Consider the following 22,173-nt stretch of genomic DNA (forward strand, 5'->3'; position numbering starts at 1 on the left):
TTAATCTGGTGGAAAATCTTACATTAACGGACATTTGGAGATTCAAACACCTTTTGGAAAGGGAATATACTTTTTTCTCAGAACCAAATCAATTTACTAGAAGAATAGCCTCAATATAGATTTCCAGTGACTAACATTAAGGACGAGAAAGGTGGAAATACAACCAAGGACACTTTAGGATCATAATGCAATTTTATTGGAATTAAGAAGAGAAGAAAACTCACCATTTAGGTGGAGGCTAAATGAAGGACTATTAGATAATCAAATGACCTTGCAGAAAGCTCAAAAAACCCTGAGAGATTATTTTGAATTGAATTTGAATCATGGTACGGACTTACCGTAAATGTGGTTTAGGACACAAGTAAGGCAGTGATGAGAGGTTTCTTTACACAACAAAACACCTTGCAGAAAAAGGCAAGGGGGAAGAAAAAGAGTTATTAGATGAGTTGATTATGAAAAGCAATTAATTAAGAAACCCGGAAACGAACTGATAAAACAGTGTATTAAGATGTTACAAACCCAATTTTCGATGCTAATAAATCAGGAAGTTGAGTGGGTGAAAAATTGATGAAACATAAAAAATTTGAATTTCTTAATAAACCAGGGAAACTTTTAGTGTGGCAATTAAGGAAGAAGGTGTCATGTGACAAAGGTATTTGAGAGCAGAAGCAGTAAAGGAGTCTAGAAATGTGAAATGCTAAAAAGCTTCAGAATCATTTAGCATGCTGAATCACTGTGACTCATCTTGAGGATGACTCATTCCCTGTATAAGTATTGTATCTGCTTGCAGGCAGACTCAGTGACTCAGTCAGTGTCTGCAGTGTCTCAATCTATGTGTGTGGTGGAGCCTGTGAAGCCTGTGCTCAGTGGAAACTCTGTGTATGCTCTGAATCTAGTTTAATCTTCTGTTCACTATGCTGTTATTTGCAAACAAGTTTATTTTAACTCAGTAAAGCTTTTATTCTTTTACTGAAGAAGACTCTGCATTATTAATTTACGCTGTGCGTCAGAAAGGTATAAATACAATTAATAAATTGAAAGTAGAAGACAAAATAATAGATAATCCAAAAGAGATTAGGAAACAATTTGTAAGATTTTATATGGAACTATATTGGGCTGGAAAAGAAGATATAGTTAAAATCTAGGACTATTTAAAGCAGAATAAATTACCAAAGATTCCAAAAGAAAAGATATACCAGCTAAATGCACCTATTACATGATGGAATTACAACAAGCAATGGGACAAGCCAAATCAGGAAAATTGCCAGGACCAGATGGACTCTCAGCTAAATATAATAAAAAAATACAAGATCAACTAGTTTTCCACTCAAAGATATGATGAATAACAATGAGTAGAGGCACCGCATTTTTCGCTCTATAGGACACACCGGACCATAGGAGGGGGAGAACAGGGGGGGGGGAATTCTCCCCCTCTCTGCTCAGCGCCCCATCAGCGAAGCGGCAGGAGAAATGGAGCCACTTCCATTTCTCCTCCCGCTTCACTGAAGGGGCGCTGCGCAGGGAGGGAAAACCGTGCAGCGCCTCTCCAGCAAAGCGAAGCCTGGAGAGCAAGAGGAATCGGTGTGCACCGACCCCTCTCGCTCTCCAGGCTTCAAGTGGCTATCCGCAAGCCTTCGGAGCACAGCGGGAACTCCTGCTGCGCTCTGAAGGCTTGCGGATAGCTACCTGAAGCCCCCGGAGCGCAGCCTTTGAAACCTCCGCAGAGCAGCGGGGTGCCTTCACCCTGCTGCCCTGCGGAGGCTTTGAGCAGCTAACCCCAAGCTAGAACAGCGAGACGGAGCGTTGCGGAGCGCTCCGTCTCCCTGTTCTGGCTTTGGGCTTAGCCGCACAGCCTGCATTTGCTCATAACACACACACACATTTCCCCTTAATTTTTGGAGGGGAAAAAGTGCGTCCTATAGAGCGAAAAATACAGTAAATTACCAGATACTTGGAAGGAGGCCTATATTACATTAATTCCTAAACAGGATTCGGATTTACAGTGGTACCTTGGGTTAAGAATTTAATTCATTCCAGAGTTCTGTTCTTAACCTGAAACTGTTCTTAACCTGAAGCACCACTTTAGCTAATGGGGCCTCCCGCTGCCGCCGCGCCGCCAGAGCACGATTTCTGTTCTCATCCTCAAGCAAAGTTCTTAACCTGAGGTACTATTTCTGGGTTAGCGGAGTCTGTAACTGAAGTGTCTGTAACCTGAAGCATCTATAACCCAAGGTACCACTGTACTTTAAGTTAAAAACTATAGGCCAATCTCGCTCCTAAATAATGACTAGAAACTATGCCAACATCTTAGCAAATAGATTAAATACTGTATTAAAAGCAAATAGATTAGCAAATAGATTAAATACTGTATTAAAAGATATTATTCATCAAGATCAAGTGGGCTTTCTTCCTGGCCGACAGATGAAAGACAACATAATATAATAGACATTGTGGTGGGATGATGAGCTGCTTGTGCGTAAAATGCAAGTCCCTCAGAGTTTGATCAGGTTTTCAAACCTCTGCCTGTGACGGAGCCCCTCCGGCATGGCTGCGTCAATCGCTAGTAGAATCCGAAAGTGGTTGCTTTCGGAAACGTTTCCAACATAAAAGCTCTTTCACGGAAACACGTCTTCTGGACTCTCTGCGTGACAGTTTCCGGCGAGGCGTGGGTGTCCCTATAGGAGGTCCTGAGACCTCTCCACTGTTTTCGCTGGAAACGTCTCTGAGCCACCCCTCCGAATCACTTTCCCTGGAAGTTCCTGCTCGCCCCCTACTGGTTCCCTCTTCAGCTGCTCCGTCTCTTTCAACCTGAGGGAGCCTTTGCACCTCCTGTCCTTCCGATGGCAGTTCCCTGACATCCACCTCCCCTCCAGGGCCCCCTTCACCCCCTCCCGTCTCCTCCCCTCCGGGCTGGGAGGAAGTAAAACCCCTGAAAGAACCTTCCTCATCGTCCGAAGTTTCGAACACTTCCCTCCACCTGCTACTGTCCCTCGTCTCTCGATACTCCTCGTCTTCGGAGTCTATTCCCTCTTCCAACTCCGACTCCGTGAATCCTTCCATTTCCTGTTCCTCGTCGGTGGTGCCGAAGTACTCCCTCCTAAACCTTTCTACCGGCTGTGGTTTCCTAGGGAATCTTTGGTGGAACGTTTCTGTTAAAACCTCGTCATTGACCTCCCCTGCAGTCACCCAGGTGTTTTCTGACTCCGGTTCCCCTTCCCACGCCACCAAATACTCTACCTGATTTCCCTTCCACCTGGAATCGAGGATTTCCGCTACATGGTTGCTGCGTTCCCTCTCTTCCAAGGCTGGTCCCCTGACGTGCTCCCCTTCACGTCCCCCCCTGTATGGTGACAGTAACGACCTGTGGAACACTGGGTGCAATTTCATGTGGTTGGGTAACCGGAGTTTGAAAGCCACCGGGTTGACCTGCTGAATGACCTCAAAGGGTCCCAATCTTCTGGGCCTCAATTTCTTACAACCCCCTTTGAACGGCAACCCTTGGGTTGACAGCCACACTTGATCCCCCACCCTTATGGTTTCACCTTCCCTTCTGTTCTTGTCTGCCTGCTTCTTATATTGTGCCTTGGCCCTTTCTAAGTTGAGCTGGAGCTGATGATGGATCGCTTCCATCTCTTCTACAAAATGTTCAGCCGCTGGAACGCTCCATCTCTCCCCTCCCTCCCCTGGAAATGCCCTGGGGTGACACCCGTAATTAGCCAAAAAGGGGCTCATCCCTGTGGACACATTCTCCGCATTATTGTAGGCAAATTCTGCCAGCGCCAACTTTTCGACCCAATCGTTCTCTCTGTCATTGACATAACACCTCAGATATTGTTGAAGAATGCCATTTGCTCTTTCCGCCTGCCCGTTGGTTTCAGGGTGCCGGGCCGTTGAAAAATTGACTTCCACGTGCAGCAAGCTCATGAGCTTCCTCCAGAACCTGGAAGTAAATTGTTTGCCGCGGTCTGAGATCACCCTCAAGGGAGCCCCGTGCAACCTAAAGATGTGTTCTACAAACAACTTCGCTGTTTCTTCCGCTGTGACTGCATGTGAGCATGCTACAAAGTGGCACATCTTTGTTAACAGGTCTACTACTACCATGATGGCTGTTTTCCCCTTGGACTTCGGCAGATCCGTCATAAAATCTATTGATACCGCTTCCCAAGGCCGTTCTGGTGTGGGTAATGGTTCTAATAACCCTGCCGGCGCCCGTCTTTCCCCTTTGGCTCGCTGACATTGGTCACACCCTCTTACATACTCCCTTACATCTTCCCTCACCTTGGGCCACCAGAATTCCCTGGTAACCAACCACATGGTCTTGTGTTGCCCAAAATGTCCCGCCGTGGGGCTATCGTGCAACTGCTTGAGTACTCTCCCCCTCAATTCACCTTCGGGTATATACAGTGCCCCTTTGTAATACAATGCCCCATTTCTTTCCTCAAAACCTTCGGGGCTCTCGCCCTCCCCCCTGAGTCCTCTGAGCTTATCCTGGGCATATTCATCATTTTCCGTTTCCTCTACCAGTTCTCGTTGCCCCACCAGCGCCGCCCCACACACCCAGCGGTCCTCAGGGATGACATGTCTCTCTTCAATCGCCCCCTCCCCCTCCCAATACTCTGGTTTGCGGGAGAGAGCGTCCGCCCTGACATTTTCTGGACCTGGCACATAACAAATTTCAAAGTTGAATTTAGAGAATTCCTGTGCCCATCTCACTTGTCGTTGGTTGAGCACTCGAGCTGTTCTCCAATACTCTAAATTCTTGTGGTCGGTGCACACTTGCACCTTGTGTTGTGCCCCAATTAATAAATGTCTCCACCTCCGGAACGCTTCGTGAATGGCAAGTAGTTCCCTGTCATACACCGTGTAGTTCCTCTCGGATTTATTCAGCTTCCGCGAGAAGAAGGCACACGGTCTCCACTCTGACATACTCCTCCCCGGTTGAAGAAGTACCGCCCCTACCGCCCGGTCGGACGCATCGGTTTCCACTCTCATGGGTTTTCGTAAATCCACATGCAGAAGTTGTTCTTCCGAGGCGAAAGCCCTTTTCAGTTCTTCAAATGCTCGCTCCGCCTCCGCCGTCCAAACAAATTTCTTCTTGCTGCTGAGGCAGTCGGTGATGGGCGCCGTCAAGTGGGCAAAGTTCTTGATGAACTTCCGATAAAAGTTCCCAAACCCCAAGAATCTTTGCACATCCTTCTTGGTCTTCGGTGTCTTCCATTCCAGTACCGCTTGGACCTTGCCTGGATCCATGGCCAATCCCTTGTCTGACAAGCGGTACCCCAGGAATTCCACCTCCTTGGTATGAAACTGGCACTTCTCCAGTTTCACCCACAGCTGGTTGGCTTGCAGCCTGCCCAACACTTCTCGAACGTCCCTCACATGCTGCTCCTCATCCTCCGAATACACCAACACGTCGTCTAAAAAGGCCACACAGTTCTTGTAGAGCAAAGGCCCCAGAACGTGGTTAATAAACGCTTGAAAGCACGCGGAGCCTCCTTGTAGACCGAAGGGCATAACGAGGTATTCAAAGGCTCCCAAAGGGGTGAACATGGTGGTCTTCCATTCATCTCCCTTCCTTATGCGTATCAGATTGTACGCCCCCCGCAGGTCCAGCTTTGTAAAAATCTTTCCCTTCCTTACCCTGGTCAAAATGTCATCAATTCGGGGCATAGGGAAAGCCAGGGGTTCCGACACTGCATTCAAGGCCCTGAAGTCACACACAAGTCTCGGCTTATCTGTGTTTTTTTTGTCCACAAAAAACACTGGGCTGCCCCCCACCGCTCGGGACTCTCTGATGAAACCTCGCTTCAGGTTTTTGTCAATGAACTCCCTCAGCTCCTGCATCTCCCTGTCGGACATGGCGTACAGCTTGCCCACTGGGAGTTGGGCCCCAGGGAGTAGGTTGATTTGACAGTCAAAGGGTCTATGCGGCGGCAGTTTGTCTGCTTCCCTTTCGCTGAATACGTTGCTCAGATCTGCGTATTGCGGGGGCACCTTCCCTCTGCCCATTACTTCCATCCCGGCTAGGGTGACTCTGTCTCCGCCCTGAACCTTCCCCTGCTTGCAGTGTTCTAGGCAATGCGCTGACCCAAAGGAGACCACCCTCTGATGCCAGCCCACTAGCGGATCGTGTAGCGCCAGCCAGCTCATCCCCAAAATGATGGGAGCTCCTCCCAAGGTGGCCACATTAAACGCTATCCGTTCGGTGTGCCTTGCCACCCTCATTATCATCGGGACAGTCTGTTGGCTAACTTCTCCTCCCAACAGCTCTCTGCCATCAATCGTGGTCACCTGCAAGGGATTACTTAAAGGGATGGTCTGTATCTGGTGCTCAGCTGCAAACTCCTTACTCATAAAATTACAGGAGCTGCCTGAATCCAAAAGCGCCTTGACCTGTAGGGGGTGTCCATTTGGCAGCTCTAGTGACACTTCTATCACTAAAGCAGGTCTGGGTGGTTCTGGCGTGGGCACTTTCACTGCTCTTTGGCCTGGCTGCTGTGCCCCGACGGTGGCAGCCAGGCGTTGGCTTTTACTTGCTCCTTGTTTTCCTCCTCCCTTTCCCCCACAGCTCCTGCCATCCCTTGCCATTCCTTTCTTTGTGGGCAGACTCTGGCAAAGTGCCCTGGCTGTTGGCAGAGATAACATTTCTTGGCGCTCTTTCCCTCCTTCTTCCGCCCTTCACTGGGATTTGAAACTGCGCGCGCCCGCGCTGTTCCAACTTCCATCGGCTCTGCCGGCGGGAAAGGTGGCTCTGGAATGTCCGGAATGCGCAGTTCCCTCCAACGTTCTCCTTTCCCTTCCCGCCTTTCCAAAGCTCTCGCTTCCTGGCGCGCTCCTATGGCCAGCGCGGATTTGGTCAGCTGATCCATAGACTCCGCCCTTGGCCCCCGGGAAAGTTCATCTTTAACGGCCGAAGAAAGCCCCTCTTCAAAAAGCATTTGGATGGGTTCCGCCGATAGGTCCCACCCCAATTTATGAATCAGCATAGTAAACTCAGTCCAGTACTCACGGACAGGTCTGCTCCCCTGTTTGCAAGCCATTAACTGCCTTCGTACCACCCCCTGCTCAATGTCACTGGAAAACATCAGGTCCATGGCACGAAAAAACTTCCTCGTGTCCTTTAGTATCTCATTATTCACTGCCATCAGGGGTCGAACCCAATCCTTCGCCCCCCCTTCGAGATGGCCAATTACAAAAGCCACTCGCGATTCCTCGTCGGGGAAGTCATCATACTGCAGGTTGAGAGCGTATTGCATCTCAGTTCTAAAGGCATGATAGTTTCTGGGATCTCCCCCGAATTTCTGCACCAATCCTGGCACCTTTCTGGCTATCGGGGTGGTTTTCTCCTTTCCCTTTTCTGCATCCTGAGCCCTCCTCTCCTCAAGCCTCGCCGTTTGCATGGCCAGCTGGATCTCCAACGCCCTGTACCTTTCTTCCAGGCTTGGACCTCCTCCAGCTGCTCCTGCTCCTCCGGTTCCGGCTGGGTCGCTCATGATGCCGCTGCTTGCACAAGCTGGCTTTCAGGGACTTTCGGATTGCTGTGGTGGGATGATGAGCTGCTTGTGCGTAAAATGCAAGTCCCTCAGAGTTTGATCAGGTTTTCAAACCTCTGCCTGTGACGGAGCCCCTCCGGCATGGCTGCGTCAATCGCTAGTAGAATCCGAAAGTGGTTGCTTTCGGAAACGTTTCCAACATAAAAGCTCTTTCACGGAAACACGTCTTCTGGACTCTCTGCGTGACAGTTTCCGGCGAGGCGTGGGTGTCCCTATAGGAGGTCCTGAGACCTCTCCACTGTTTTCGCTGGAAACGTCTCTGAGCCACCCCTCCGACTCACTTTCCCTGGAAGTTCCTGCTCGCCCCCTACTGGTTCCCTCTTCAGCTGCTCCGTCTCTTTCAACCTGAGGGAGCCTTTGCACCTCCTGTCCTTCCGATGGCAGTTCCCTGACAGACATCTAGTGGTACCTCGTTTTGAGTCCGGGATCCATTCTGGAGCCCCGGACGCTTGACAGAGCGTCACTCTGCACACGCGTGTGGAGCAGTTTTGCACTTCTGCATATGCGTGAAGCGCGATTTAGCGCTTCTGTGTGTGAGTGAGTGGAAAACCCGGAATTAACCCATTGCGGTACTTCCAGGTTTGCCACGGATGTTCCACGGAATGGACGACCGACAGAGCAGACATAAACAGAGGCATCACTGTAATAGAATATCTGGAGGCCAAGAATGATAAGAAAGCAGCTTTGATGTTTATTGATGCGGAGAAGGCCTTTGACAATATTTCATGGACTATGGAAAGGATGGAATTTGGAGAATCATTTCTCAAAGGAATTGGCGCTATATACTCTGAACAGAAACCATACTGATTGTTAACAATGTACTGACTGAAAAATGTGACATTACTAAAGGAACTAGACAGGGTTGTCCCCTGTTGCCATTATTATTTACCGGTATTTTAGTCCTAGAAGTCCTGCGAGAACTGTAAGAGCAGGAGTGAAAGGAATTTCGGTGGGGAGCAAAGAATATAAATTGAAAGCCTTTGCGGACAATCTTGTAATAACAGTTGAAGAACCTTTGACTACTAGTGCAACAAAGGCACTAGAAAAGATTCAGCAGTTTGGACAAGTTGCTGGTTTTAAACTTAATAAGACAAAACCCAAAATGTTGGTCAAAAATATGACAGTACAATCTAAATAATTGACCATAGACATAACTGTGGGGGGAAAGGTCAACTATTTAGGGGTATAGTTAACTTCAAAAAATATTAATAAACTTAATGATAATTACATACCTATGTGGAAAGAAGTAAAGAGAAACTTGGAGGTGTGGGGAAGGATGAATTTATCATTTTAGGGAAGAATATCAGCTATAAAAATAAATGTGCTACCAAGAATACTATTTCTGTTTCAATCAATACCACGATCAGTGTGGTAGGGCACTTTAAAGAATGGCAAAAAACAATATCTAAATTTATCTGGCAGGGGACTAAACCAAGAATAAAATATAAGTTACTGACAGACTCTAAAGAAAGAGGTGGCTTCTCCTTGCCAGATTTGAAGTTATATTATGAAGCGTCCTGCCTTTTCTGGCTTCAGGATTGGATTTTGTTTTTAAAAACCCCAGATCTTTAGACGTGGATGGTGATGATAATAGGTTTGGGTAGCATGCATATTTATGGTATGAAAAAATGAGAGTACACAAGGGATTCCTGAACCACCTGGTAAGAAAATCAATCTATGGGGTATGGGATAGATACAAAAGTTTATTGGAGCGGAGAACACCATGCTGACTCTCTCCATTGGAAGCAATTTAGGTTAAGAAATTGAATATGAGAGGAGAGTGGGCCACTTATAAAGAATCGTTAACAGAAGCAGAAGATCAACTAAAAATGAAGATATAGGAGAGTTACTAACAGATTGGTTACAGTATCATCAATAAAATGACGTCTTTAAAGTAGATAAGAAAAAAGGTTTTGATACAGAGAGGTCGAGGTTTGAAATAGATCTGTTGCAAAATAATGTGAAAGTACTTTTTAAAATGTACAAATTACTTTTAGAATTGTATACAGTCATGCCTCATGTTACATCCGCTTCAGGTTACGTTTTTTCAAGTTGCGTCCCGCAGCAACCCGGAAGTACTGGAACGGTTACTTCCAAGTCTCGCCGCTCGTGCAAAAGCGCTAAATCGCGCCGCGCGTGCGCAGACAAAGCACCTCAGGATGCGAACGCTTCGAGTTGCAGACGTGCCTCCGGGACGGATTATGTTTGCAACTCAAGGTTCCACTGTACAAAAGATGAAGAAGTTAAGACAGTGATGATTCACTGGGCAAGAGACTTTGGAAACAATATCCAATTTTCATTATGGGAAAAGTTATGGAAAGAGGATTTAGAATTTACTGTATGCTGTTCGTTGAAGTAAAACTATATGAAAATGATGTACTGTTAGTATCTAACACTGAGTAAAATTGTGAAAATGTATAGAACTAGTTCAAATCTGTGTTGGAAATGTAAAGGGAAAGAGTGTACCTTCTACCATATATGGTGGTCTATGGAGTGGTAAAAGCTTTCTGGGTAATGATATATACAGTAATGAGTTAAAGAAAATGTTTAAGAAAACTTTTGTTAAAAAACCAGAAGCTTTTTAGTTAGGTATAATAGGTGAAGAGATACCAAAAGAAGACAAAAAGCTTTTCATATACGCAGTGACGGCAGCAAGAATACTTCTAGCCCAGAGATGGAAGGAGGGAGAAGGGCCAACCAGAGAAGAATGGCAGACTAAATTGATGGGGTATACAGAGATGGCAAGAACTTTTATTTTAATGTTTTGAAATGGTTAAAGTTAAAATGTATAAAATTATGTAAAACCAATAAAAAATTATATATATAAAAAGAATTCCCACTGTGGAAAAGAAGTCATCTGCTGCAAGGCATAGGAAATACTAACTCCATATGCTCCAACAGCTCCTGTTTATCCAGAACTTCCTGTTTGCCGATCCCTCCACCTGAAAAATATGGATATGGAACAACTGATTGGTTCAAAATTGGGAAAGGAGTACGACAAGGCTGTATATTGTCTCCCTGCTTATTTAACTTATATGCAGAATTCATCATGCGAAAGGCTGGGCTGGATGAATCCCAAGCCAGAATTAAGATATGCAGATGACACAACCTTGATGACAGAAAGTGAGGAGGAATTAAAGAACCTTGAAAGAGGAGAGCGCAAAATATGGTTTGAAGCTCAACATCAAAAAAACGAAGATCGTGGCCACTGGTCCCATCACCTCCTGGCAAATAGAAGGGGAAGAAATGGAGGCAGTGAGAGATTTTACTTTCTTGGGCTCCATGATCACTGCAGATGGGGTCAGCAGCCACGAAATTAAAAGACGCCCGCTTCTTGGGAGAAAAGCAATGGCAAACCTAGACAGCATCTTAAAAAGTAGAGATATCACCTTGCCAACAAAGGTCCGTATAGTAAAAGCTATGGTTTTCCCTGTAGTGATGTATGGAAGTGAGAGGTGGACCATAAAGAAGGCTGATCGCCGAAGAATTGATGCTTTTGAATTCTGGTGCTGGAGGAGACTCTTGAGAGTCCCATGGACTGCAAGAAGATCAAACGCATCCATTCTGAAGGAAATCAGCCCTGAGTGCTCACTGAAGGACAGATCGTGAAGCTGAGGCTCCAGTACTTTGGCCACCTCATGAGAAGAGAAGACTCCCTGGAAAAGACCCTGATGTTGGGAAAGATGGAGGGCACAAGGAGAAGGGGACAACAGAGGACGAGATGGTTGGACAGTGTTCTCAAAGCTACCAGCATGAGTTTGACCAAACTGCAGGAGGCAGTGGAAGACAGAAGTGCCTGGTGTGCTCTGGTCCATGGGGTCATGAAGAGTCGGACACAACTAAACGACTAAACAACAACCACCACCTGAAAAGTCTCCATCTTATTCCTCATTTCAAGTTGCCTTGTTTAAATTATCATTCAGGCCAATGCATAGGCTTGCTGCTCTTCCCATTTCACAGCCCTGTCCCAGCCCTGCCAGAAGTTAAGGTCATAATCTTGCATGTTGCAAACCACCCTGAGATCTGTGGATGGAGGGCAATACACAAATTTAATAAACAAGAATACATGCAATACCCAGTCCCTGGGGTGCAATGTGTTTTACCTCTGAGTAGGCATGCACTGCAAAACTCGGCGTAAGATCTTGGGGAAGGATGCATTTTGTCTCTAAATGGTCACGTTAAATCCACCACCTGCCACTTCCAATACTGGCCAGGCTCAGCAGCCCATAGCAGAGGACAGTTGTGTTTCTCCAGCACAGAGAGGGCCAACGTGGTGCCCTCCAGAAGCTGTGAGACTCCAACTCCCATCAGCCCCAGACAGCATGGCTGAGGGTCAGGGATCATGGGAGTTGCAGTCTGGCCTTATCTGCAAGTGCCACCTTAGCTCCCTTGCTCTGGCCTCTCTCCAAGGAAAAAACAAAGATCTTTAAAAGCCTGTCAGCTAGCAAAGGAGGGTTGCTCAAGCCAGCATCTTGTGCTTCAGCACAGCCTCCATCTGCTCGGCATCCTCCAGGCCTTGTTGGAGCACAATTCCCATCAACCTTGACCACTGGGCTATGTTGGGAGGGCTTCTGGAGGGCACCAGTTTGGGGAAGGCTGCTCAGGGTTATCCGAACCTTGTTCTGTGCACTGCTATTGCTGCTGCCGCAGAGGCAACTAACGCCGGATGACCCATCTCCTGCCTGTCCTGACAGCCTGTAGGTTTTGTCATCAGCCATTTCATGCACTGTTTATTTTGATTTATTTTTTGCGTTTCTTTATGGCCTCAGGGAAGAGGGAAATAAAGCAGGGCTGACTTTTAAAACCATGCAGGGCAGACACAGCAAATGTAGACAACAGGCACAGCTGAGCCTCCAGGAGAACATTATGGGGGCAGGGAACAGGGAGGCTCCCTATCTATCAGATACAGGGGATGTTAGCATACATGTCCCACTTTTCATCCAAGTGATCTGCTTTTACTGCACTTCAGCCCATGCCATGCTTTTTTTGAATCAGAGAGCAATTAGGGCATGTGACTAGAGAAAGAGCCTGCACTGGAGTCCTTGAGCACAAAATCACAGGGCGGTAGTTGTATAACATGGGAACAGCATCCCTGCCTCCTATTTCCAAAGCTCAGTGACATTCCTTGTGTAGCCCAGGGGGCCCATGACACACTAGAGAGTGGCACTGCCAGGCTTGCAGGACCCACTTGATTCAGATTATTCACCACTATATACACATGCAGTGCAATGCTATGCAAGATGACTCTGGAGCAGGGCGGGGCAATTGCTGCCCTCCAGGTGTTACTGGACTACAACTCCCATCATCCCTGACCATTCGGCATGTTGGCTGGGGCTGAGAGGAGCTGGGAGTCCCAGAACAGGTGGGCCACCCTCCCTCTGGAGCAAGGCCTGCTGAGGGTATGCCTAGGAGTTCAGTCACAGAAAACTAGCAGATCAAGATGAAGGCTGTGCTGCATTCCCTCCTCCCTGACAGACTCTTTTTCTGCATGGAAGGGATTTGGGGCAGGAAAAGGGGCCCGAGAAAAGCACTCCATCCTGCGCCAGTCCTGAAATGGTACATTCCGGCTAGAGATGTAGAGATCTTGGTCACAATCTGCACAGCATAGGAAAAGAAACTCCAGGTGTAAAAATTATCCCTGCATCACACAACCACCATCTCAATATAGCCACCCCACAGGCCTGATCCTGCAGCCTTTACCTGGGTGGAAACACAGCTATGTCTAACATTCCCATCCATCCTGGCTTCTGCCTCAAAAAGGGAGACACGGCAGGGCTGGTGTGCTACTTGCCATCACCACAGAGGCCCCACAGGTCACCTTGTGAGCCCACCAAGAAAAGTGTGCAGCAGTCAGATGGCCAGGCCCTTTCCCCAGAGATGCTCTTCCCCAGCACCACACTCAGTTCCTGACCTTGTTATGCTCAGTGTTCTCCCTGGGAATTTCCTGGCCCCAAGTGAGGCTCTGCCCCCAGCAGACCCCCAGCTCTCTGCCTTCTGATTGCATCTGGTCTGAGGGATGGCCCTGCCAGTCACCTTCCTCCTCCTTGGTTCCAGAGCCAACTTTGTGGAAACACAACAATGATGGAGACAAAATGAGGATGGGGAGGCTCCACCTGCCACTGGCTCTGGTGCCACCTGCTGCTGGGCTCTTTGCTTTCCCCAGCAGGCCCCAGGCACCACTGCTCAGACCAGGCCAGGTACTTGTCAGTATTGTCTACTCTGACTGGCAACAGCCGGAGCAGCACGTCGCTCTACGTGGGGCTGCCCTTGAGACTGACCCAGAAACTCCAGCGGGTGCAGAATGCCGCGGCGAGACTCATTATGGGGTCTTCGCTGCGAGATCATATCCATCCGGTATTATACCAGCTGCACTGGCTCCCGGTGGAGTACAGGATCAGGTTTAAGGTGCTGGTTTTAACCTTTAAAGCCCTATACGGCCTAGGACCCTCGTACCTACGGGACCGCCTCTCCTGGTATGTCCCACAGAGAAATCTATGGTCTGCAAATAAAAACATCCTAAAGATCCCAGGCCACAAAGAGGTTAGGCTGGCCTCAACTAGAGCCAGGGCCTTCTCGGTCGCGGCTCCAATCTGGTGGAACACTCTGTCACAAGAGACTAGGGCCCTGCAGGACCTGACATCCTTCCGCAGGGCCTGCAAGACAGAGCTGTTCCACCAGGCCTTTGGTCAGGGCGCAGCCTGACCCCCTCCTCTGGCAATCGGCAATCTGCACAGAATTTGGCTTGATGGTTGCCATTAATTTGATTTTAATTTGATTTAATTAATTTTATAATGAATGTTTTAGAATGTCGGATTATTTTGATTGTTGTTAGCCGCCCTGAGCCCAGCTTCGGCTGGGGAGGGCGGGATATAAATAAAATTTATTATTATTATTATTATTATTATTATTATTATTATTATTATTATTATTTTGCCGCTTGAGGCTCCTGCGACCACCTGCTCTGCCACCGCCATGTGCCTTGCCCCCTCCGCTGCTGGCGAAGAAGCAACATCGCCACCTCTGCCCATATTGGGCAAGTTTGCTCCAATTTTGGGTGAGATCTTGCCCAACATGGCTGTGATCTTGTCTAAAATCAGTGCTGATGGCGGAGGTGCTTCTCCACCGATGGTGGAGGAGGCAGGGCAGGCGGGGCACCCCCAGGAATGTCACCTAGAGGGCTTCTAAAGCCTCACTGGCCTCATGTCTGGGCCAACTCTGGCAGCAGCTCTTCAGGGGCTCCAGGAGCATCCCTTCCTCCCACCTGCAAGTCAAATTTTTAAACTGGACATTCCAGGGACAGAACCTGAAATCTTCTGCATGCCAAGCAGGTGTCCTAGCTTCTAGTGCTGGGCTAGGGTCCCTTCCCTATTCTCTAGCAAATGTGTGTTTTGAGATCTCAAGACTCCTTTGCTGGACTCACTGCATGCAGTTCAAAAAATTCAGCATTCAGGAATTGGGTGGAGAACAGTTCAGACCCTCCAGATGCTCAGCTGCTGACAGGAAGGTCAATGAAAATCCTTCCAAGGAATATTCCCAGCAAGAAATTGCCAGTTGGTTTCTATATGCTTAGGGCTCAGTCTGAGTTAAGCTGGTCTCTCCCACTTACAGGTGTGAAATTGCCAAAATGCCACAGCAAGGAAGATGGTGTCATTGTCAGTGATGGCTGCAGTGAAGGTCAGGGTGCTTATCTTGCAGCTGAACTTTGTACTGAAACATCACAGACAGTACATCACAGACGGTGATGAAAGGAGTTTCATTACCTTTCAGCGCTGCTTCAAGGACTGGAAATCTGTGACCCTGCAGGTGCTGCTGGATGTCAACCCCCAAAAGCCAGATGGTCAGTGGTCATGCAAGCTGGGAGTTGTAGTCCAGCAATACCTGAAGGACCACAGGTTCCCCCTCCCTGCCTTAACCATTTACCATGATTTCCTGTGTGTATTGAAGATAATGATTCCTGCGTCCAATGGAGGGTGCTCTAATCCTTGAAAGCCTTTGCCAAGAATAATTCTAAGGGCTGAATAATTCTAGGAGCTGAAGGATGCCTCCTTCAGCAACTCCTGCAGCTAAGATGGTGCCCAACATCTTGCTCTGCTATGTAGTCAACTACACTGAGTCAGCTTTACTCAGAGCAGACCCACTAAAGTAGTGAGCCGGTGGTTGTGTAGTGGTCAGTGTCCGACAAGTGTCATCAGCCCAATGCATCCTATGCACCCTTCCTTCCTCTTCCTTGTCACAGGGTTTCTTCCCGCTTAGCCTCCCAGTCCTGCTCTGCAAAGCTGCCCTGTCTTTTGAGACTGCATGAGGGTGTTAACCCCAGCCAAGCTAGCAATGTCCCTTTCCTTCACAGAAACCAGACTGCAGCATGAGCAGCTGCAAGGCTTCCAACCATGGCATGCTGTCAAACCAACTTAGGCAATCAGTTGCAGAGGCTCCACAGCAACAAACCAACACAGAGCAGATTTACCAAGGCAGGTGGTGCAAAAAAACCTGACTTAAGGCTACCTACACACAAGAAAGAGCTTGTGAGAAAAAAGCACTGGATTCATTGGGACTTGCTTCCAAGCAGACACACCTAGTGTAAGTGTGATAAAAGTGTCCCTTGTGAAAATGGTCCCCCTTCCTCAAGGGAATGAGTCCAAAAAATACCCACAATCCTTTGCTTATGCTTCCTGGGATTCTCAGCCTCTCACTTATTGTCTGGCCTTAGGGAAGCAATAAATGCCATGGCACTGTAACTCCCAAATGGCTTCTACACTTAGAAGTGGGATCAGTTCCAACAGTTAAATCCCAAAGGAGCCAGGGCCCATTTCCTATGGAAAGGCTTCTATTCTTTTTTAAAAAGAAATGAAAAGAAAGAAGTCTGGTTGTGAAATACTGATGGGTTCAGGAATTGTCTCCAGGGGAAGCTAGTAAGTTCAAATTCTAATTTACTGGGGGGGGGGGAATCTTATGTAGGAAACTTATGCCCCACTGGATGTTGCTAGACTCCAGCTGCCACCCCCCTCCAGCTGGCTGATGCTGAGTGGAGTTGTGAGACCGGCAATGTCTGGGAGGCCACAGGAAGCCCAGCCTGGTGCAGAGTTAAGTGGAATAAATATGTCACCCTTGTTACTGGACCAACACCCTGAGACTCCGTGCTTACTCCAAGGGATGCAGAGGATGCTGAACTCTAACTCACATCAGGCCCAGTCAACATGGCCAGTGGTCAAGGGAGGGTAGCTGGAGCCCAGCATCATTTGGAGATGTCCATGTTCCTCCCTGTCTCTGCTCTACCATCGATATGGATTGGCAAACCTGCTTGCTCACCATGGAGAGTACATTGTATGGTTCTGTTTTGCATTATTGAGGGTTTTTTCATTGTTTCTATCATCTATTGGATGTTTTTTTATCTTTTGCACACCATTTTCAAGGAATCAGCAACAAGCATTTTAAAATAAAATAACAATAAGTGAAAGAATTACATGTTCCTTCCTCATTGGGTTCCAATTCTTTCCTAAGAACAGCCTTCTCCAACCTGGTGCCCTCCCAGATGTTTATGCTTATAGTTCCCATCAGCCCCATTAAGAGGAGCTGTAGTCCCAAGCTTCTGGAGAGGGGGCAGGTTGTAGATCGTAAGCCCCTCGGGACCCGACTTCCTCCACTCTGCAAAGCACCATGCGAGCCAATGGTCCTGTAGCAGCAACACACAATAATGTTTCACACACTGTGAGATGCTACAAGGAGGCACCACTACAGACGGCCTCTCACTCGGTTGCTGAACGCAACACCCGAGCCACACCGGTTGCCTCCTCCTCCCCAGCAGTGCTTTGCCCCTAAGGTGCACTTGGCGGCACCCTCCTGGATGGCTACGCGCTCTGCACTTACCTTTCTGAAGATGGATGATGTCTGGGAAGTTGGAGAGGAGCCCCTGGTACAAGGAAAGCGTGTCCAGCATGAGGAACAGGTCGTTCTTGGGCTGCTCAGCAAACATCTCCCCCACGGCCTCGTAGGTCTTGCCCGTGTGCGAGAGGGCACCGTTGAGCGCACTGAAGCTGTAGGGAGGGTCCATCTGGAAGGACTGGCTCACAGCCTGAAAGGCGTTGCCCAGCTTCTGGAACTCTTTGCGGAAGCCGCCCAGGTGCTTCCGCACCAGCTCAGAAGCCACATTGGTCAGCTGCAGCACACTGTCGTCCATCTTCTTGCTGAAGGCCTTGAACGTGTCCACTCTGTCCTCCACGTCCTGCAAATCCTGGTGCTCCGTCGGGATCTGCAGGGTCAGCAGGAAGCTGGCGCCCACCATCTCATCCTTCTCTGCCCGGCGCTTCCCCAGCTTCCACTGCTTGTCATCGCCACAGGTGAGGAAGTGCTGGAAGCCCTCGTACTGCGACAGCGTCGGGTGGCTGGTCATGTGGTCCATCCACAAGATCAGCCGCCGCTTGCGCTTCTCAATGAAGTCCTCCTCAAAGCGCCCCGTGGCCTGCTTCTCGGGCAGGTGGGGCACAGAGACGACGGTGAACTTGTGCAGCAGCCGGTTGTACAGCCAGTCAAAGTGTTTGTACCGCCGGTAGACTGGCGAGTTGGTGCTGCTGGGCGTCAGCCGGTAGGAGATGTAGCTCTTGATGCCTTTGAACTTGGTCTGTTTGGTGGGATCCTCCACGGAGCAGACCAGAGGGTGCGGACTGGGCCTCCACTGGGGCCCACTGGGGCCCATGTCAATATAGTAGGTCTCTGAGATCTTAGACATCATGGGGACGTCGCCCAAGATGAAGGCCTCCACCCCAGACCGGACAAAGCAAGAGAAGCGGTTGAGGTTCCTCCCCACCACGCTGCCCCTCTTGGAAGACCCAATGCTGTCCTGCCTCTCCAAGGAAGGCTTGGGCCGGTAGCCCATATTGTACGGCCCAGGGTAAGACGGGGACGGGTGCCCGTTGGTGCCAGGCCTGCTCCTGGGCTCCTCCACCACAGTGCTGCCGTCATCCCACTCATCCCAGTCATCGTCATCGTCATCTTCGAAGCTGCCCTGGTGGGAGACACTGGTGTTGGACGGGGTCCCATAGCAGGAGGAGCCATTTCCAGGGGACCTGGCTGGGCTGCTGGAATAGTCTGAGTAAGTCGAGGCTGTCCTGGAGCGAAGGATCTCTACGTAGGACGCGGGAAAGAGGCCTGTCTCGCCACGGCTATTGGTCCCCTGCAACCACCCGTCCAACGAGTTCTCACTGAAGATGACCAGCTCTTCATTCTCCTCGATGCTGATCTCCTCCTTGTTTTCGCTGCGGAAGCTGTAGAGAGCTCTGGCTTTCATTGCCATGGCTCCTCACTGTGGCACAACCCGCTGCTGACACAAAAAGGTCTCCCCACCACAAGCACTGCCGTTGTTCCTTGAATACTTACGTCCCTACTTAAGCACAGCATTTGCCATGTGCCTTAAAATATGAAACACTTTTGCGAAATCAAAGGGGTTTCATAGACTTTCCCGGAAAAGACCAAAACAATTTGTCTCTTTCTTCAGAATCAGTCCTGAGGTTTATGAGGTCCAACAAGTCGGCAGGCCCTGGTCAAGGGTGACCCGCTCAGGGCAAAGGAAGCAGCATTGTCAACCCCTGCCCCCCTTTCAGGTTATACAGGACTTGGTCAGATCCATGAATAATTTAGAAAACTGTCAGTCCTGTGTTGATTTTATCTTGCAAACAAGTTATTCCTGAACCAAACCTGAGGTATCCATAAAAGTTAGCAGTCTCGAATTAGGTGAGTGATATCCAAGATAGGGCTTTTGTAAAGAAAGTTTATCTTTCAAAATGTATGTATATTTTTAAAATTAAATAATTTTGCTCAATTTCATCTGAAAGTAAATCCAGCGTAATACACGATCATGGTGCTGGGGGAAAAACGCCTTCAAGAAGAATTAAAAAAGAACAACTGAAAAAACCCTACTGTTGTTATTACAGATTGAAAATGTTTTGCAAGCCTTTGCAAGCCTTTTGGGTCTGATTCGAAATCCACAACCCTCCAGAGGGGGGGGGGGGATTAAAAGTGCAAGTCCATCCAAAACTGAATGGGCCACGCCTTTAGTCCTCAGAATAACACAAACATGCCCAGCCCCTCCTATTTCAACAGGGCAGGCAGAGAGTTCAAGAGGACTTGTTGATGTCTTTTGCCAGGAGGGAAGAAAATGAAATAGAAACCAGAAGTAGTAGTTTGCTGCTTTGCAGGCCTTGGGAGGGCGAAAAGGCAGGAGGATTCCACGCAGCAACGTGATTTTCTTGCCCCCCCCCCCCAGCTCTCCAAATAGATCTCCTCGCTTCCAGGGATTCCGCTCCGCCAGCTGAGCGTTAAATCCCTTCAAGGCCGCAGGTGCCTTTTGCTCGGGACTCCTTCAGAGCGGATCCCGCCAGCCTCGTCCGAGGGGTCTCCTGTTTCTTGCGCGGAGAGAAAGGGGCGCTGCGAAAGAGCGGGGCAGGAAAGTCCTTCGCGCGAGGCGGTCGCCGCTTCCCGGCGCCTGCGGAGTCCAAGTGTCAAGGGCAGCCTCCGGGCGGGCGAGCGCGGGTTCCGTCCCGCCGCGCAAGGGGAGGCCGAGCGCCGAAAGTTTCCGCGGAGTTGCTGCGACGGAGCCCGGCTGGTTGAGCCGAGAGCAGGATCCGGGCCAACGGGAGCCACTTCCGCCGGGAACGAGGCCGGGGCTGCGGGGAGGCGGAGCAGCCCTCGCCCGGCCCCCCGGCGGCCCTGGTCCGCGAGGCTGCCTCAAGCCCCGAAGGTCCCCGCGGCCTCCGCCTTCTCGTCGGGGGCGCAGCGCTGCTCTCGCGGCCCGGTCGCGCTCCGTGACGCGCGCCAGCAGCCGGGCAGCCTCGGAAGTTTGGGGCGCCGGCTGGCCGCCGCGAACACGCGCGCACGCTCCCGCCCAGCCGCGACCCAGAGCCGCCCCGGCAGGCAGCGAGGACCGCGGCTGCCCTCTGCAGCCCGCTGCCGGAGCCGCGCCCGCTCTCCCGGGGAAGCTCGGCAGGCTCCTGCAAGTCCACGTCACGCGGACTTCAAGAAAAACGAAAACACCGCCTCTTGTTTGTCTTCTGAGCCAGCTGAGAGCTGCGAGTTGTATTTCGCAAGCTGTGCTCTACAGACCACCGGGGGCCTGAGCTTTGTTCAGGTGACCCACGGCTATCTTTAAGAAAAAGTGGTCCTCCAGCACCCTCACTGACCACTGACTTAGCTGGTATGGAGACTCCAGCTTTTCAGTTTTGCTTTTAAGTTATTCCAGCCAATTAACACAGACTTTGCTTAGGAATTACATGGGATGGGAACATTTAATTGAAAGCAGTCATTTAAATTGTGCTCCCTGTGGTTTTCTATGCACAGGGAATGAGTGAAATATGGAGGGGCACGCATGTCTTTCATTTGCTTGTGCACCTGCAGTCCAAACACTGAATGATTGCATCAGTGAAAGGCCTGGAGTGAACGTTGCACCCCAGTTCTCAATGCACACCAGAAAATCCTGCACTTATTTTGAAGTTCCACTGAATACTGTGTTAAGATTGTAGCTGTACAGCCTGATCCTGTTTGTTAGTGGTACTCACTGCCCTGTTGTGCTTACGTCTACGTAACCATGTTACCTAGAACAATACTTCTATCCTATACGGATTTCAGGCTCACTTGAAGTATTGTTTATTTAAGTGGAATTTGCTTCCAAGGAAATGCATTTTAGAGATTCAGGTCAGACTGGCTTGGTGCATGCTAATCCTATATGCAAAGAACTGATGCGCCAAGGGTGGCTCCTTGTGTAGACAAAATGGCACCCCTCCCACATAAGAAGGAGACATCAGCAAGCTGGGGGGGGGGGGCAGACACCAAGGTCTACAAAATACAAAACAAAAAACACCCTACCAGAGTAATCCAATGTACGTCTTCTCATAAGGAAGTCCTACTGTGTTCAGTGTGGCTTGCTCCCAAATTAGTGTGCAGGTCAGAGAACGGGTTGCAGTCTAAGGAAAGGGCATGAGGGGATAAAAAAACCAACCCCATGAGGAATGAGCATACTCAGTGGGCATGGATTGCTTACTGAATAATGGGAGGGCCCCAAAGAAGACTGGTGGGTGGAATGGAGCACCCTGGAAAGGGGCATAGCTGGCACCCTGAGCAAGAGCACTCTGCGCTGCAACATTGTGCTGCAGGTTTTATCCCACCCTGTAATGCTGATGAAGAGCTGATGCTCTTCCTGCTGCCCCTTTCCCCTTATGGCAGTTGTGGGTATCTGAAGAAGTGTGCATGCACATGAAAGCCCATACCAATAACAAACTTAGTTGGTCTCTAAGGTGCTACTGGAAGGAATTCTTTTTTTGTTTGTTTTGACTACGGCAGACCAACACGGCTAGGCAATTGTGAGAGGTAGTCTAGGCCATGAGAGAGAGAATGACGGGCCCAGGCAAGCTCTCTGACAGAATGGGGATTTAAACCCAAACCTCCCAGGTTAGGGGTTAAATCCAAAGAGAGTCCTACTCAGAGTAGACCCAATGAAATTAATGGGTGTGCAGATTAATTTCAATGAGTCTGCTGTGAGGGGCAATAACTTGATACTCACCTCCATCCATTGCAGTCTGTTGCAGTAAATATGATTATCAGAATTGATTTGCAGCTCTCATTTATAGCTATTTTA

The 22,173-nt window shown here is 49.2% G+C and overlaps 1 protein-coding gene across 8 annotated transcripts in view; it reads right to left on the reverse strand.

Moving 5' to 3' along the window:
• The window catches only part of SNX33 (sorting nexin 33), a 132,891-nt gene extending 112,442 nt beyond the window's left edge, over nt 1–20,449 (reverse strand). For 2 of the 8 annotated variants that reach the window (XM_077918578.1, XM_028705958.2), the window contains exon 1: nt 17,418–20,443. In XM_077918578.1, the coding sequence (XP_077774704.1) occupies nt 17,418–18,840 (1,423 nt within the window). In that variant the 5' untranslated portion in view covers nt 18,841–20,443. Of the gene's footprint in view, nt 1–10,437; nt 10,496–11,275; nt 13,614–13,644; nt 17,224–17,417 lie in introns of those variants that run through there. The other 6 variants (XM_028705953.2, XM_028705956.2, XM_028705957.2 and 3 more) reach the window with 6 other exon arrangements.
• Between the last annotated feature and the right edge of the window lie 1,724 nt (nt 20,450–22,173).

The sequence above is a fragment of the Podarcis muralis genome, chromosome 14 (assembly GCF_964188315.1).
Source record: "Podarcis muralis chromosome 14, rPodMur119.hap1.1, whole genome shotgun sequence".
Classification (NCBI taxonomy): Eukaryota; Metazoa; Chordata; class Lepidosauria; order Squamata; family Lacertidae; genus Podarcis; species Podarcis muralis.